Consider the following 16,992-nt stretch of genomic DNA (forward strand, 5'->3'; position numbering starts at 1 on the left):
ACACACTGCGGGATCGCAACAGGACCTGGTAAGTAAATTATTTACTAAGGGTCCACGGATCACACTTTTGTTGGATTTTAGAAATTTTTGGGATTTGTGCTGCTGTGACAGGTATTTAACTGGGGATTGTTTCGCATGCGATCGGATTGTGGCGCAATTGCGCTGGCTTTCATGCGTCAGAAATTGGGGGGGCGTGCTGTCGGATGATCCGACTGATTCGGACTGAGCGCGGGATTTAATATTCAAATTGTGACGCAACCAATGCACTTACATACGCCGGGAAGAAGAAGGTGAACTCCGGCGGACCTGAGCATCGAAGCAACAGATGCAGGAAATCAGGCGCACAATCTTTGTGAATCGCGGCAATGTTCATTCTTGTCGGACAGCGCATAGCGTACAACTGGATTAAGTTTAAAAAAATTCAGGTTCAACAAGTTCTGCCCAACTTCAAGAAAAACTTTGGTTAGGTACCAGGACTTGATTTAGAATCCAAACCCCATTGAAGTTGAACTCGAACTTTAACACCCAAAAGTGGTTGTTAGATGGTGTGTAATATGGTATAGAGGGCTGCAAAAAGGGAAATTGCTCTGCCAAAAAGGGATAGTGGAGGAACTTAAGATAATAACAGAAAATACAGGTGGTCCCCTACTTAAGGACACCCGACTTACAGACAACCCATAGTTACAGACGGACCCCTCTGCCCACTGTGACCTCTGGTGAAGCTCTCTGGATGCTTTACTATAGTCCCAGACTGCAATGATCAGCTGTAAGGTGTCTGTAATGAAGCTTTATTGATAATTCTTGGTTTAATTACACCAAAAATTTTGAAACTCCAATTGTCACTGGGGCATAAGAAAAAAAAATGTCTAGAACTTCCATTATAAAATATACAGTTTCGACTTACATACAAATTCAACTTAAGAACAAACCTCCAGACCCTATCTTGTATGTAACCCGGGGACTGCCTGTACAGAAATTAACATATATCAGCCCCTTAATCATCCGGCCCTTTTTCATTTTTGCATTTCAATTTTTCACTTCCCATCTTCAAAAATCCATAACTTTTTTATTTTCCCATGTAAAGAGCTATGTGAGGGCTTGTTTTCTGTGTAACAAATTGTACTTTATAGTGATGGTATTTAATATTCCATGTCGTGTACTGGGAAGCAGGGAAAAAATTCCAAATGTAGTGAAATTGGTGAAAATGCATTTGTGCCGTTTTCTTGAGGGCTTGGATTTTACAGATTTCCCTGTGTGCCTCAAATGACATGTCTACTTTATTATCTGGGGGTTAAGAATTTATATAAGTTTTATAATGTTTTCATACATTTACAGAAATTAAAACCACCTGTATAAAAAAATTCTTAATTTTCCCATGTTCTAGCGCTAATAACTTTTATGAGACTGTTTAAGAATAGACATACAGCGACTACGGTATGAGACTGTTTGACAGTAGATATGTAGTGATTGTGGTATGAAACTGAGATTAGACAGCAGTGACTGCATATGAGATTGTTAGATAGTGACTGCAGCATGGACTCATTTAACATTAGTCATGTAGTGACTGTGGTATGAAACCTTTTAACATCATATATGCAGTGACTGCACATAAGACCATTTGACATTAGACAGGCTGTGAATGAGGCATACGACTGTTTAACATTAGACATGCAGTGACTGTAGTATGACAGTGACTGCGGTATGAGACCGTTTAACATTATATATAAGGTGACTGCGGCATGAGACTGTTTGGGATTAGACATGCAGTGACTGCATATGAGACAGTTTGGGATTAGACATGAAGTCACAGTCACTGGCACTATAGTTCACTGCACTGAAAAAGGCAATTGTTTAAAATTTTTAGCTGTCCTTGTACATATCAGCCATTTATTTCTAACTAGGGGCCCTAAAAAGGGAAATTATAAAGTATTTGCCCATGCCTGTCTCCAGCAGCAGCCATCCATAGCTCTGTCTCTTCTCTGTTATTGTGCCAGGACATGTGACCCTGCCTCTTATACTGCTGAGCCACATGTCCTGTCTGGCCATCCTTAGCCATGCCCAGAATGAACATGCCTGTGGTTGTTAGGGGCTAAATGCTGGCCCATTAATCAACTTCAAACTCCAAACTCAAAATTCTGAGCAAAGTCTGGATTGGGTTTGTTCATCACTAAACACAACACAACATTGTTAGATGGGATTATTAATAATATTTGAATGTATATGTTTCCATGCATTTTCTTATCAAACAGACAGACATGTTACATGTTACTGTTTTTGGTTTTCCAGTTTGTAAAAATCCCATCTATCTGTACTTCTTTCTAAATTGCCCAAAACATATCTTTTCTTAGCTTCTTGGCACTGCACTTTGGCATTCAGCTCACATTATTTTCTATCAACATTGTATTACCCGGGGTATACTGCACTACATCTTTGTCACTTCTCTTCCCATAAATAAAGATTAAAAAATAGATGTTTGATTATTGAAACATAATGAAACCCAAATATTCATTCTGTATGTGTCTCATTATTTTGTAAAATAAAATGTATTTTTCTAATCTGACTCAAGGCATATGACATATTTTCCTCAGTCTCCTGTCTCAGCTAAACCCCAGTAGGCTGAAAGAACAAAAATTAAGTGTATCTAATATTTAAATCTACAACTTGAGTTTTACTTTCTTTTGTTTCTGCATAGAATTATTATTTTTTATCTAGAAATTATATACTTGAGTTAACCCCTAAACATCCAGATGGATGAGAAGCTGTTCATACATAGATGCAGTGTAGTATAATTTATATATTGTATACATTGTAAAATGAAATTACACATGCAGATTGAACCAACTACAAGAACAAGTTACCCAGATCAGTCATTGAAACTTCCAATAGGTAAAATTGATATAATGACATCATGCGTCAGTGGCCCTTGTCAAAGTGTGGGAAATTTGACAAGTGATAGAAAATTTACAGGGAAATCTATCATATGCCCTTTAAACTGAGCTAACAGTCTTGTTGCTTTTGCAGTGCTCAATCTAAGCATACATTCCATTCACAACACCTAGCTCTTAAATATAAAACTGAATCTGAAGTGCTTTGGGGGGCATTTATAAAGTGGCTCTGGCCTGTGGCTCCAACGCTTTATCAACATCACTCACCACACTTCAGCTACACCCATTTATCTTTTTGAAGCCCTCCTTGACATCACCATAAACTCTTTCAAGATTCTGCACCTGCGTAGTAGTCCTCTCGCTATGTCCCCACCTATTGCTTTTTTGGTTTGCAATGTACACATGATTAGTGGTGTACTGGCACTTTAAATTTACTTTTGCCTCCGCATGGCCAGAGACACAGCAGGAACATGGACAGGTAAGGCAGCCTGGGAGGACACTGAGAGAACAGGATCTGAGAGGTGCACGGGGGTGCACCTGTGACCCGGGACGTGTGTCGCAGGAGCACCCGTGACACTGATTTTAAACAAACTGCATAAATTAATAGTTTAAGTGAATACAAGAAACTTTTTAATATATTCATGTTATAAAAAAATGCTTCCTGTTTCACTTGTTATTATCATCCCTCCTTATCTGCTTTAAACTCTGAAATCTCTGAAGATGAGGATTTCCTTGAAGTGTTCAGAACCTGTCACCATGAAGGGCATTTTTCAGTAATGAAAGGTTCTAAAAGGGCATGTAATGATCAATATAAATCATGTTTTGATTAGTCCTTAAATCGTTTTACTTCTTTACAGTCCTTTAGTTTATCAAACCTGGTTCCCTGCCAAAATGCTTTCTGTAGGGGGAGGAGGAGAGAACAAATATGGGAGGGACTGGTTTGAAGAGGACTGAGGAGCAATTGATGGAGGGATGCGATCAAGCAGATTGTTTAGATGTGAAGTGCCCCCCTTCCTGGGACTCAGCACAGGATTCTGGCAGGGAGCCAGGAAAGATGAACTAAAGGAATGTAAAGAAGTAAAACAATTTTAGTACTAACCAAAACATGATTAAAATTGAGTATTGCATGGCCTTTTGGAACCTGTCACCACTCAAAAATGCCTTTGGTGATGACAGTTTCCCTTTAAATTTCTTGCCAGGAAACTTTAACTGACTTGTTATGAACCTGACAAAAAAGGAACATTTTTGATTTCTGGCTATGCTAAACGTGATTTGTAACAAATATGAGGAGCAAAAATGTATCTATTATTTAAGAAGCCTGGTTCTGTTACCTGAAATAACACTAATTAGTTGAAGGAGCTTGCATGCTAGGCAAGCAGATGCCAGCGCACTCGTATGCTTTGCTGTATGTTTTGCAGATAGTGGATAATTTGATCTGAATTTGATCTACCTTCCCTGACATTACTATTAGAACAGCAGGCGTGCCATCCACTGCAGGAGCCTGTACAATCAGTTCACTTGTAACAAGAACAAAGATTACAGGAGTTAGGTTAAACAAATGGCCTGGATTTAGTAATAATGAATGTTGGTGCTAAGACATAAGTCACTCATTGCAATATTGTGCTTCATAAGTACCTTTGGAATATGGCCACTAAAACCTTCCACTAATTATAAAACAATCAGTTTTCTCTTCCATTTCAGCAATTTTTCTTGGGGTTGTCTGCTTTATAAAATTCTCTTTAGAAATTGCTGATTTTTAATACATTACGTTGTTTTTAAAGACTTTTTAGAACTACCTGTCTTTTTCAGTCAAGACAAACTTCTCAAAGTGCAAATGTAGTTTCTGGCCTCCTGGAGCATCTATTGTCCATGCACAAAAGAGATTGTTGCTGTAGTTGCTTGGGAAGTTTGGGGATAGGACTCTTCCAACAGTGGCATTTTGAACTCTTCCACCACAAGGAGCTAAGTAAAAGACACAAAGATAGAGTGAAGTCATTAATAAAACAGTGTGCAATATATTCCTGCAAGTCATCTAGTGGCGACTGCGGGGGGTGAGTGGCAGTCCACTATCCAGATCCAGATCAGTCATCATAGATAATGGGGGATATTTATCATACACTAGCGCTCTTTGATATATCCGGTGGGGTCCTGCGCAGCGTTTATTTCTAGGCAGTAGAAATAAACACAGCCAGTGAATTTTTACATATGAAAATTTGTTGGCTACAGCGAGTGCACAGTATGCGCTGTGTGCCTGGCCACACCTCCTTCACACCCCTTTGCGTCCTAAGGTGGCGGATTAGGGAGAATAATCACAAATGTTAATAATAAGCTAGCATTGGCGATTATTTCAGGGCTTCTGTGCCACTATGCCACTCTTACACACCTTGGAGATGATATACTGTATTTATAAACTTCATACAGTAGTTATAATTGTCCGCTATTGCCTTTTTTGGATGAATTTTTACTTGTAAGGAACTTATTGTTTCTGCTCCATAGTCATTTTCCGCTTTGAATGATTTTGCAATTAAAAAAAAGTTGCAACCAGCCGGCTTTATTAAATTGCAGGGAATCTCATCTCGTATTCTAACAGCCAGCAAGTTATACAACTTTATCTCGAAGAATTGGTTTGGATGACATTAATGACAATTTGTTAATCAGTTCTTTTATTATTAAATAACCTTAGAGCAGATCTTGAATATTGAACCCACACAGCATTTTTCTACAACATGTTGCAAACAATATAGTGATTGAGTAGATGCTAGACTTCCTTTTATGTGTCAGAATATTCAGATTCATGCTAAATAAGAAATAGATGGGCACCATTACTATACCTGTGATACAGGGGCGTAACTAGGAGAGGCAGGGCCCCACAGCTGGCTGCCGAATGGGGCCCTCCTTCCCACTTAAAAAATATATATATTTGTATACATACACATGCGAGTTACAATCAAACATTTATATACTTGTGCACACATATAGAGCATATACACACATATACAGTGCCATATACAAACATTCAGCATATAAACACTCATGCAGTATACACCATATACAAAAACAGCATATATATATAACAGACACAGCATATTTACATTGCACGTATGTTATATACATACTATGTTGTACAATGTGCAGCATATTATGTATATAATGGTGTACCTCCTTCACTGTTTAGAGTGTCAGGTCAGATGATGGGCCCCCCTGACACTGTGGGTCCCATAGCAGGTGCTATGGCTGCTACCACTGCTGTGATACTTATATGTGTTAGTGGGGTGTTTTTTTGGTAGCTTTGACACATATATATTAATATTTAGTCACATTGTAGTGTATGACAGAAGTGGAGTGCAGTAATAACTGGTCAGACAGGTCAGAACTGGTGAGGAGCTTTCATCTGTCTATAATTTTAAAAGTCACTATTTGATGCATTTAACAGAAAAGAAGGAAACCAGGAACCCAAGAACATTTGGAACATATGTTGTAAAATTTTAACATGAATATAATGCTGGAACGCTATTGATAAAGCTGTTCCACTTTGTTCCCTGCTGCTATGTAGGGATTGCAATTACTGGTTATTGCAGCTATTTCCGTGATCTATAATAAATTAAGCTTTCACTTGTAGACATACATATCCACCAAGCTGCAGTAGCTGTTTTCTCTCTAAACTCCCAGAGGTGATCTATAACATTGATACTGCAATGTGAGCTCTTTTAAAGCTATTTCACACAGTCCAGCTATTCAAGAGTCATAGCACTTATAGGGCTAATTTAAATAGGCATAACAGGTATAATGGTTAAACTTCTTTTTAGTATGCTTTATAGCGATTGATGATCTGTAACTTTTGATGTTTGTGTGAGGTCAACTACTACTTCCTTATATCTTAAAAAGAAATGTGTACTAAAAAAGTTTTATAGATAATTTGTACTATTTTTATATAGTTACTTTGCTTCAAGCCACTATTTTTGTTAAAATTAGTTAAAAATTGCAACTACAGGCAGTCCCCGGGTTACATACAAGATAGGGTCTGTAGGTTTGTTCTTAAGTTGAGTTTGTATGTAAGTCGGAACTGTATATATTATCATTGTAATCCCAGCCAGAACTTTTTTGGTCCCTGGGACAATTAGATTTTAAAAATGTTGGGTTGTCATAAGAATCAATATTAACACTAAAGCTTCATTACAGACACATTTGATAACTGTTTCAGCTGTTTATTGTAGCTTAGGACTAAAGTACAATAAATTACTAATATCCAGTGGTCCATTTGTAACTAGGGGTCGTATGTAAGTCGAGTGTTCTTAAGTAGGGGACCGCCTGTATAGCGCTGTTGCAGAGTGTGTGTAAGTCCTTTATTTAGCTGGCTGTGCATCTGAAGTTTAGTCAATATGAGAATACAGGTGTTTCCCTACTTAAGAACACCCGACTTACAGACGACCCCTAGTTACAAATGGACCTCTGGATGTTGGTAATTTACTGTACATTAGCCCCAGGCTACAATGATCAGCTATAACAGTTATCAGAGTTGTCTGTAATGAAGCTTTATTGTTAATCCTGATTCTTATGACAATGCAACATTTTAAAAATTCAGGTGTCACAGAGACCAAAAAAAATTTGGCTGGGGTTACAATTATAAAATTTACAGTTCCAACTTACACACAAATTCTAATTAAGAACAAACCTACAGAATCTATCCCGTACGTAACCTGGGGACTGCCTGTACATTTTCCAGGATGGGACAAGGAAAACATTGCCTCTCAACTACCTTGTAACATCAAGCATGAGCTTTCCATAAAGCCTAGTGACATGATGTACGGCTGCCTTACAAGGTATTCAAGAGGCAATGTTTTCCTTCTCTCATCCTGGAAAACATATTTGCATATTTCCCAGAATCCTCCAGTGGAGCATCAATGTCTGTAAGTCTATACAGAGGTGGCCTTAAATGGCAAAGTCTGCCTTAGGAGTCTTCTTACTTCCCTGCTGAATTTTATACGGGCCTGTATAAAGATCAGGGAGGGCAAGTGACACAAGTTTATAGAGGGGAAGGAAAGCTTATGTCAGACTTGAGGAAGAGAGATAAATATAATTCAGTTGGGAAATCACTCTTTAGCATCACCGTCTGTCAGCACAAGGGAGAAAATCCCGCATGATGTGTAGAAAGAGAAATCAGTGCAGGGCTGTACTAATAAATGCGAGTGAGTGCAGCAGTTAAAGGGGTTTTCCACTTTCTTCAAATAATTGGTATGATTTGTGTAATAAAGAGTTATGCAATTTTCCAATATTCCTTCTGCATTAATTCATTGAAGTTTTTTTTTTTAAATCTCTGCTTGCTGTCCTGCTATAGAAAGCTTCTTTGTTTACTTCCAGTGGATATAATCTGTCTATGGTCTTATGTTGGACATGCATGAGCACGAGCTATTAGTATCACACAGCTCTGACTACTCTCATGCATCTGCATGTCCATAACATGACCATGGAGAGATTTCCAGAAGTAAACAGAGAAGTTTCCTATAGCAGGACAGCAAGCAGAGATCTAAAAAACTGCAAAGAAATTGGCATAACTTTTCCTTACACAAATCATATCAATAATTTGCTGAAAGTGGACAACCCCTTTAAAAAGACATTCCAACCTCAAATCCAGCATTACCCACTTGGTAAATTGGTAGAGTCAGTATGAAAACTGCAAACAGATCTGAAATGTAATAAATGACCATTACGACCAGTGCAAATTTTTAAACACAATGATATGAATATCTGTAGATTGACCTCCCGCTGTCATTGACTTGGCTGCTTCCAAGTGAAGACTTTCTTGAATGGAGATACAGACCTGTGCAGACGGGCTCTTTATCACTCCATCGTGGTTTTGAAGCATTGATGCATGTAAGATTTCTGGCTCCTTCCAACTCATATCCCATATTACAATGAAAATGAGCAGTTCCTCCAGCATGAAGACCCATGACATTGACCTCTCCATTGTCTGGTCTTCGGGGAAAACTGCAGCTGAGCATAAAAACTAAAAAAAGAGGAAAATATATTGTTTTTGTTCATTGTGAATTATCACCCCCATAAACATATTTCGTTATAACACTTCTGGAACCTTTAGCTCCAAACTCCTGAATGTTATTAACAGCCTTAAATTAAAATTGAATTTGTAATAAGTAAATAAATATCAATTAATATTTACACTGTAGTTAATATAGATTTTGGAGTAAATGTCATGAACAGAATGCTTCCTTCATTAAAGAAAGGCACTAGTCACTAACGATTTAATTAAGGCCATAAAAAGCAATCGCCTACTATCTTGCTATTAATAGAAAGGCTCCCTTCATAATGACTCCCCGATAATAGACTTGCACGACTACACGGAATTCCCAACGGCTGCCAAGCAGATGTTGACAGTAGCACATGCTTTACAACAGCAACTATAGATAGCTATGTATACGTATATGCTACGTGTAGATAGCTTGATATATGTTGCAGAACAATTGGTATTGAATGATAGTACCAACCAACATGCATGCACTGTGTATGCAACTATGCCATCTTGTCCTTGTTAATCTCTTTCATTTCTGATTAATGTTTGCGTTAAATTTATGTGTAATAATAAATGAAAGACTATGGATGGACTGTATTGACGCTGACCGACACTGACCTCATGAAGTTGACGGCTATTTCTCACAGCTGAACATTCAAGTTAAAGGGAATCTTTAAGAAGTTTGGACCATACATAGGACTGTGAAAAATGCATTTATATTTAAGGATTGTAGCTGAACACAGCACACCCTGTCCCTTTTGCTGTAGCAGGCTTTTGGATAGATATTCTAGATATTACAACAGTTACCCAATAAGTGTTCAATGAAGAGATCTCACACACAAGTGCACCAGAGGGCTGCAAGTCCAGGTACAATCCTGGAGTATAAATGTATTTTGCATAGTCCTGCAGTTACTAACAACATACACAAAGAGCTTGTTGTACAGCGCTCCGGGACTCATTTCTAAAACTACTTGTAGGCTTGTTGCACAGTGCTCCGAGACTCATTTCTAACACTACTTGTAGTTTTACATGGTCATGAAAAATTCCCTCAGGAAAAAGGAAAGAAAAACCCCTGAAAGCAGTTTAGCTTCCAAATGAACGAATTAGGGAATGTTAAAATTGAACATAGGTAATCTTTTTTTTTTTATCTATAGACACATTTTATCTACATTTATGTTTGTTGGTGATCATGTGGGACCTATTGGTTTAGCCAACTGGGTACATCCAGCTTTATTAGTATGGCAGCAGTGTAATCTGGTTGTAATAATTCACAAGCGCATTAGTGTATTATACACTGTAGATACAGATGTACACAGAATAAGAACTTGAGTTTTCAGCACATTTTCAAAATATACAATATGTTTGTTAAGCTCTCTAAAGAACTGCATCTTACATCTTAAAAGACATATTTTATGTGATTCACGCTAGAGGACAAGGATTCAACTTTCATCTAATCAAACAAAACCAACACATGGGACATGAATATACACAGATGGTTTGGCTTTTCAAAACAAAATGCTTTCACATCTTAAGGACTTAAAAAAATCACTAAGTTCACTATACATCTCAGTATACAGAAGTAAGTCATTCATCTACTAACTGGATTTTCTTTGTTATTATTTTGCTCATATACCGCTTTCAGCAGAATTTTGCTTACACATCAGTATGCAAGTTTATCCGTATCAGCTCAGCATAGAATTTTACTTTATAGTTTATTGTCCACTATCAATGCACATTACATTTTATTACAAAATGTAACTCGAAAAATAATCAGTATTCTGTATGTGAAATCTACGGCAAAAAGCTAAGGTGCTCCCCCGTGTGCCCCCGCTGCAGCCTGGTCTCCTCACTCACCTCTCCCAGCTCCTGCTCTTCCCAGGACTGCCGTGCGCGTGCGTCCCCGCCTCCTCGGGTGCGCTCGCGGCTCCTGCCGAAAATTTAAAGGACCAGCGCACCGCTAATTGGTGCACTGGCTGAAAACCTCACCTTTAAGAATCCTGCCTCTTCCTCCTGCCGGATCTTTGTGCCTCATATCCTTAGAGAAAGCTTCCAAGCGAGTATTCCTGCGTTCCTGTGTATTCCTGTGTATTCCTGTATTCCTGCGTTTCTGTGTGTTCCCGCTCCTGAGTCCTGTGTTGCCGTGTTACCCGAGTTCCTCCGTGTTGCTGTGTTCCGTGTGCCTGTGTTCCTGTTCCCACCTGCCTGGACCTGACTACGAGATTGTCATCCGCTAAGGTACCTCGACCTCGGCTGCCACCGCGGGCTAGTCACACCTGGGAACGACCTAGTGGTATCCTGCCGCAGCAAGTCCAACCCGCTTTGCGGCGGGCTCTGGTGAATACCAGGTGCCGCTAGGCTCCGGTCCCGGGTGTTGGCTAGTTCCATCTCCCGCGGTGGTCCAGAGGATCCACTGATCCTAACAGGTGGTTTCTGCTGCAGTTTCTGTTTGGGGTTGTTCATTAGTAAGCCTCATCAATATCGATAATAATAATCACTTAGCCATGTGCCACATTTAAAGGAATAATTATGTAAAATGGTGAGAATATAAGCTTAATTTACCATTGTCACTTGACTGGGAATTAACCATAACTAGTATGACCTATTCGTAGGGTTAAAGCAAGTTAGGGGGCCTTAAAGTAGTAAAATAAATAAAGAGTTAAAGAAACCCCCCAAAATTTAAATCTCCCTTTTCCTGAGCAAACCAAATCATATACATGTTAGGAGCAGTAATAACAGGAAAAAATGTTAAAAAAAGCAGCTTTTTCGCCATTTCACCCATCTTTAAAAACTTTATAAAAAGTGGTCAACAAATCCTACAGTTCCTAAAATAGTATCAATGAAAACATCAATTTGTTCTGCAAAAATAACACATCTCTCTATTCACCAAAGTTTGAAAAAGGTAAAAGGGTGTCAGAATAAAACAATGCTCAAAATATTTTACATTTAAAATATAACAAAGTTATATTATTTTGGTATATCTCTGAGTGCACTAACCCAAACAGTTAAGGGGATTCGTTATTTGGAAGCTGGAAACCAAAGCCCATAAGAAAATGTCTTTTTTCTCACTGGATTTGAAAATGTTCCCAGTACATGGAAAACTTGGTGCCCCTAGGAAGTATAATTTATATTTATACATATTGAGAAGAAGGGCTACATCCTTACCATGGAATATTACACAATGCCCCTAGGAAATACAATTTGTTCTGTATATTGAGATTCAGATGCAAATGTTCCTATTATACCGTATTATCTGGACTACAAGACACACATTGTAGCAAGAAAAAATCTTTCTAAAATGTGCCTGCAACTTATAGTTCGAAGGTCAGGGAATCCAGCACTGCCAGACCCTCCGAACCTCTGACATAGTGCTTCACCCACTCTCTTGCTCTCTCCCTTCTCCCAAAAATCCCGACATGGTTTTCACCTCCAGAAGCATGTGACTGATCACATTCTTCCTACATCACTCAGGGTCCTCAGGTTACCGTGATGGGGAAGAGAACTGGGACAGAGTAAGCAGAAGAGGTGGTGGTGGTGGTGGGGGGGGATGTTTCTGCATGTGTGTTTCTGTGAATAGTGGTGCCCAATGTGTTCCTTGTGTGTGTATAGCACAACTGTGTGTGTATAGCAGACCTGTGTGTGTCTGTTTATAGTAATGCCCAGTGTGTGTATAGCAGAGCTGTGTGTGTTTCTGTATATAGTAGTGCCCAGTTTGTTTCTTGTGTGTATTAAAGAGCTATGTGTATAATTCTATATATAACAGTGCCCAGTGTGTTCTTATGTGTGTATAGCACAACTGTGTGTGTGTTTCTGTGTATAGTAGTGTCCAGTGTGTGTAGAGAAGAGCTGTGTGTGTTTCTTTATACAGTAGTGCCCAGCGTATTCCTTATATTTGTGTACAGCAGAGCTGTGTGTGTGTTTCTGTGGATAGTGTCCAGTCAGTGTGTGTTTGTGTGTGCATAGAAGACTCCAGTGTATGTAGCAGGGCCTAGTGTGTTTCTATGTGTGTGTATTTAGCAGTGATTAGTGTGTTCCTATTTCTGTTCGCGTGTGTGCATAGCAGAACTGTGTGGATGAATGAATGGATGTAGCACAGCTGTTTGTGAATGAACAAATGGATGTTGCAGAGCTGTGTGTGTAAATGTTTAGATGTAGTAGTGCTGTGTGTGCTTTGTGACCAACAGGGGTATTTTAATTGGTATAAAAGATATTTTTCCTTTTATGGAAAACTAAATCTGGGGTGCGTCTTATAGTAAGGAGCATCTTAAAGTCATCATTTTTGTGTAGGCTCCACTCCTGATTTTCACTTAAAAACCCAGAGGCAAACCCTGACCAAAACTTTTAACAATGTAATACAGTATTAATATTATTTTATTTAATTTTTACACACAGAACTTGGGGTGTCTTAAATGTTTGAATACACTTACTTTGATAATGAAGCTGAAAAGTTCCAATGGTACCGTCTTGGAGTGTTTTAAAGTAAACTGAAAGGCTATTTGTTGGACTTCGAATCACTTGGCCTTCAACAAGAAGAGTTTCATTTGCCAAGACCACAAGACCATCTTCATTAATACCCCGAATTGACAGATGCTCTCCTTCAGACAGGTTTACACTTTTAACCTAAGGTAAGGAAAATCCTTTATCAAATCAAATAAATAACAGTTGTACATAAAATTGTGCCACATTTTATAAAATGATATCAATAAAACCAAGAATTTTAATAAAACATGAAGGGCGTGTACACCTTATTTTTAATATGTCCCTTGCTAACAATTTTAAATAACTTTAAGAAAACTTTTGCAAATGGTATACATTGCTATACAGAAGATTGCCCATTTACCATCACGCACCACAGAATTCCATACATGCAATGTCGGATCCTCACATAGGTGGTATGGGTGACCGCCTGGGGCCACTGGCTTCCAAGGGGTCCTTGGCCAAATCCCCATAAGAATATGCCCAGCCTCTGGAATGTTAAGTCTATACTGTTCTATACTGTTTTTAAAGTCATTTCAATAAATTATATATGGCGTCCACAGGTAGTGATTGTGCTTTTGTTTTGTATTTTTTTTTATAGAATTCACTGTGCAATAAGGAACAGTTTTTCACATTTTTTCTTAACTTACTTTACACTAAATAGGCTTGGACTCGAACCAGCAATGTTATGATCACTCTTTCAAGTCCAAGACATTGATCCAGGTCCAAGATACTAATGTATTGCAGTGCAGTTCCAGAAGCCCGACATAATGATACTTCTGTTTATTAATTAGGGACTGCTTTATATAATCAGTTTAGGGGTGCGGTATATATGAAAAATGGGTGGTGTTATACATACTGTAACTTATTCTGGGGGACTATATATAGGATAATGAATCTCTGAAGTACTTTATATTAAATTAGTGGGTTACTATATGACAGTTATTGTATATATAATAATACATGATGCTTGTTTGTGGGAGACACTGGGTGTGAATAAAGCAGCAGGAGTCACTACCAGAAGAAGTAATAATGAAGTTCTCCTCATGCTATGGTAGAGTATCAACTGTGAATTACTACTCCTGTAGTCACTGACTGATTGTGTCAGTCACACAGTGTTGGGTAGCCATGTCTGCCGTCTGAGGGTCACATGGTGTGCTTGTGTTGAGTTTACACCCGGGGGGAGAGGGGGTGGGGGTGGGTGAGGGGGGTTCCTCGGTCCAATTTCATATGTGTTTCCATGGAAATGGAACACAGCTGGTTAACGGTCGCATGGGTCACCATGTGACTGCACACCCATTGTCGACTGGCAACACTATGTAGAGGTATTATCAATTGTTGGCAATGTTAGCATAATTTTCTGATCATAGTGTGGGGGCTTTTTTAAAGATACCAGCGTTGTGATCTCCCCTCCATTATGGTGAACATGGAAGGCCAGGGAATTGATAGAAGAGCGCTGTGGTTCATCATCTACCTTTTGTTACATTTGCTTACACTTGTTTTTGATTAGAGCCTATAGCTGTGCTTCCTAATGAGCTAGTAGCCCAACCAATGTTCTTCTGTTTTTGAGTAAATTCATACCATAAACATCTGACACATCTGTACGAGTGATTCAGTTACCTATTTTGGATATCAACCTAAGTTAGACCTTCCTCATCATGCAGAACAACAATTTATAAAGGTTAAAATTGTACATTTTAGGAGATGGAACTTATACTTTGTTTTCTTCACCAAAGAAATAATAGCAATGATAACATTAGATTTTTGAATTTGACTTATGACTATTTTTAACCATTTGCCGTTAACGTTATTCTCATTGAAATAAGTATCTACAGTGGCATTTCTCTATCACAGTGCCAGTCAAGTGGAAACTAGGTCCTAATGAAGACATGAAAGAACCATCACTTCAAATTTCCAACCAAACCTCATTAGAATGACATAAAATCTCATTCCATTATCATCAAGAGAACAGAATTAATGGAGTTCGCTCTTTTAATCTTCTGCAAGCTACAAATACTTTCTCAACACCCATATTGATGCAAAATATGATGATCCTATTACCTAAACCACTTTCCTGAAAATATAATTTCCGAATAAAATCAATTGTCAATTGATTTATTTGACAGTTCACTGCTCGGAATAACTGGCCAGTCCATTCTATGGATGTAAAAGAATTTAGGATTTTTTTTTAAAGTATACTTAATTCATAATATTGTTATCTTTGAAAGTATGGGCAATCATTTTCTTAAAGTGCTTTAATGACAGCTCTAGATATTTGCTTTATCCTTAGATAGAAGTTAGGATATTTCTACTTTGCTCTGGCCAATGATTTTTCTACCTCTTCTAAGAGAGACATGCCTGACATTTTAAAATGTGTCTTTATTAATAATGACATGAAAATATTAAAATGTTTAAAAAGGAAGTTCAATATAAAACAATTAAAAAAAGAGATCAGTTTATACATTTCTTTGAAGGAGGATCATGGTTTTTGTAATCTATAACTGTTGCCTTAGGCTTTCTGATACACCTCTTATTACACAGTGCATGATTTTAATAGAAATAACATTTATACCAAGCTTGCTGAAAAGTTTATATCTAATGCTTTGAAAACATAATTTACAAGCCTATTCAAGCACAATATATTTCAGATATACTAGGCAAGTATATATAACAACACAAACAAATACCTCCTACACAATGGGAACTTTGCAGTAAATGTTATTGAGTTATTTCATAGTTTATTGGTTTGTTTTCTGTTGTGTTTGCATTTGACAGTTGTCAGCAAGCAACAGTATTTTATACATTTCCCATAACAAAACTGTGGCTTCTTGAAAATGTTCACAGCTAAGAGATTGTAATAGTTATTTTTGTATGTCTTTTTGATCAACACACTATGTATTAAATTATTTTATAGGTGACCTCAACAGAATTGTTACAAAATTATTTACAATGAAAGAAGCTAGATTTTTTTTTAAACAAATGTGTTAAAAAAGAGGTAGTTTATATCCCCTCTTTAAGAAAGGCCGCTACATGCCAAACATCTGCCTGCGGTTTTCCTCATAAAGTGGTTGCTGTGCTACCACTTTTTTTGCCCCATGTATTTCAGTCCTTACTTTTTGGCATTGGATTAGAAAAGTACAATTCAGTGTGTACCACTTTAGCTGAGACTCTTGGTAGCTGGAGGGGGGAAATCTAGTGTCTCCTGCTGACTTTCCTAGGATGATGACTTAGGTCTTAGTTACCAGACATGGGGGGGGGGTCATTTATCTTTAGTTTGGGGCTTTGGACTTGTATAATATATTTGCTTTTGGGTTTGGTTTTTTACTTCTTTAATTTACACTCACCGGCCACTTTATTAGGTACACCTTGCTAGTAACGGGTTGGACCCCCTTTTGCCTACAGAACTGCCTCAATTCTTCGTGGCATAGATTCAACAAGGTGCTGGAAGCATTCCTCAGAGAGTTTGGTCCAATATTTTAGGCATTTGAGTTTGTTGGTATTTTTCAACTTTTTTAAAAAAAAAATTTGCATAAAAGTCACAAAGTCTAAAGCTACAAATACCATTCTGTGTCTGTTCCGAACTAGAGTTAATTTGCACAAAAAAATTAG

At 38.0% G+C, this 16,992-nt stretch overlaps 1 protein-coding gene across 3 annotated transcripts in view; it reads right to left on the minus strand.

Annotated features, from left to right (window-relative positions):
- The window catches only part of SEZ6L (seizure related 6 homolog like), a 275,273-nt gene that overhangs the window by 59,966 nt on the left and 198,315 nt on the right, over positions 1 to 16,992 (minus strand). For all 3 annotated transcript variants that reach the window (XM_072147007.1, XM_072146997.1, XM_072146989.1), the window contains 3 exons: positions 13,335 to 13,527; positions 8,704 to 8,889; positions 4,682 to 4,847 (listed from right to left, as the gene is read on the minus strand). In XM_072147007.1, coding sequence (XP_072003108.1) covers positions 4,682 to 4,847; positions 8,704 to 8,889; positions 13,335 to 13,527 — 545 coding nt within the window. The remainder of the gene's footprint in view (positions 1 to 4,681; positions 4,848 to 8,703; positions 8,890 to 13,334; positions 13,528 to 16,992) is intronic.

This window comes from Engystomops pustulosus, chromosome 1 (genome assembly GCF_040894005.1).
Source record: "Engystomops pustulosus chromosome 1, aEngPut4.maternal, whole genome shotgun sequence".
Classification (NCBI taxonomy): domain Eukaryota; kingdom Metazoa; phylum Chordata; class Amphibia; order Anura; family Leptodactylidae; genus Engystomops; species Engystomops pustulosus.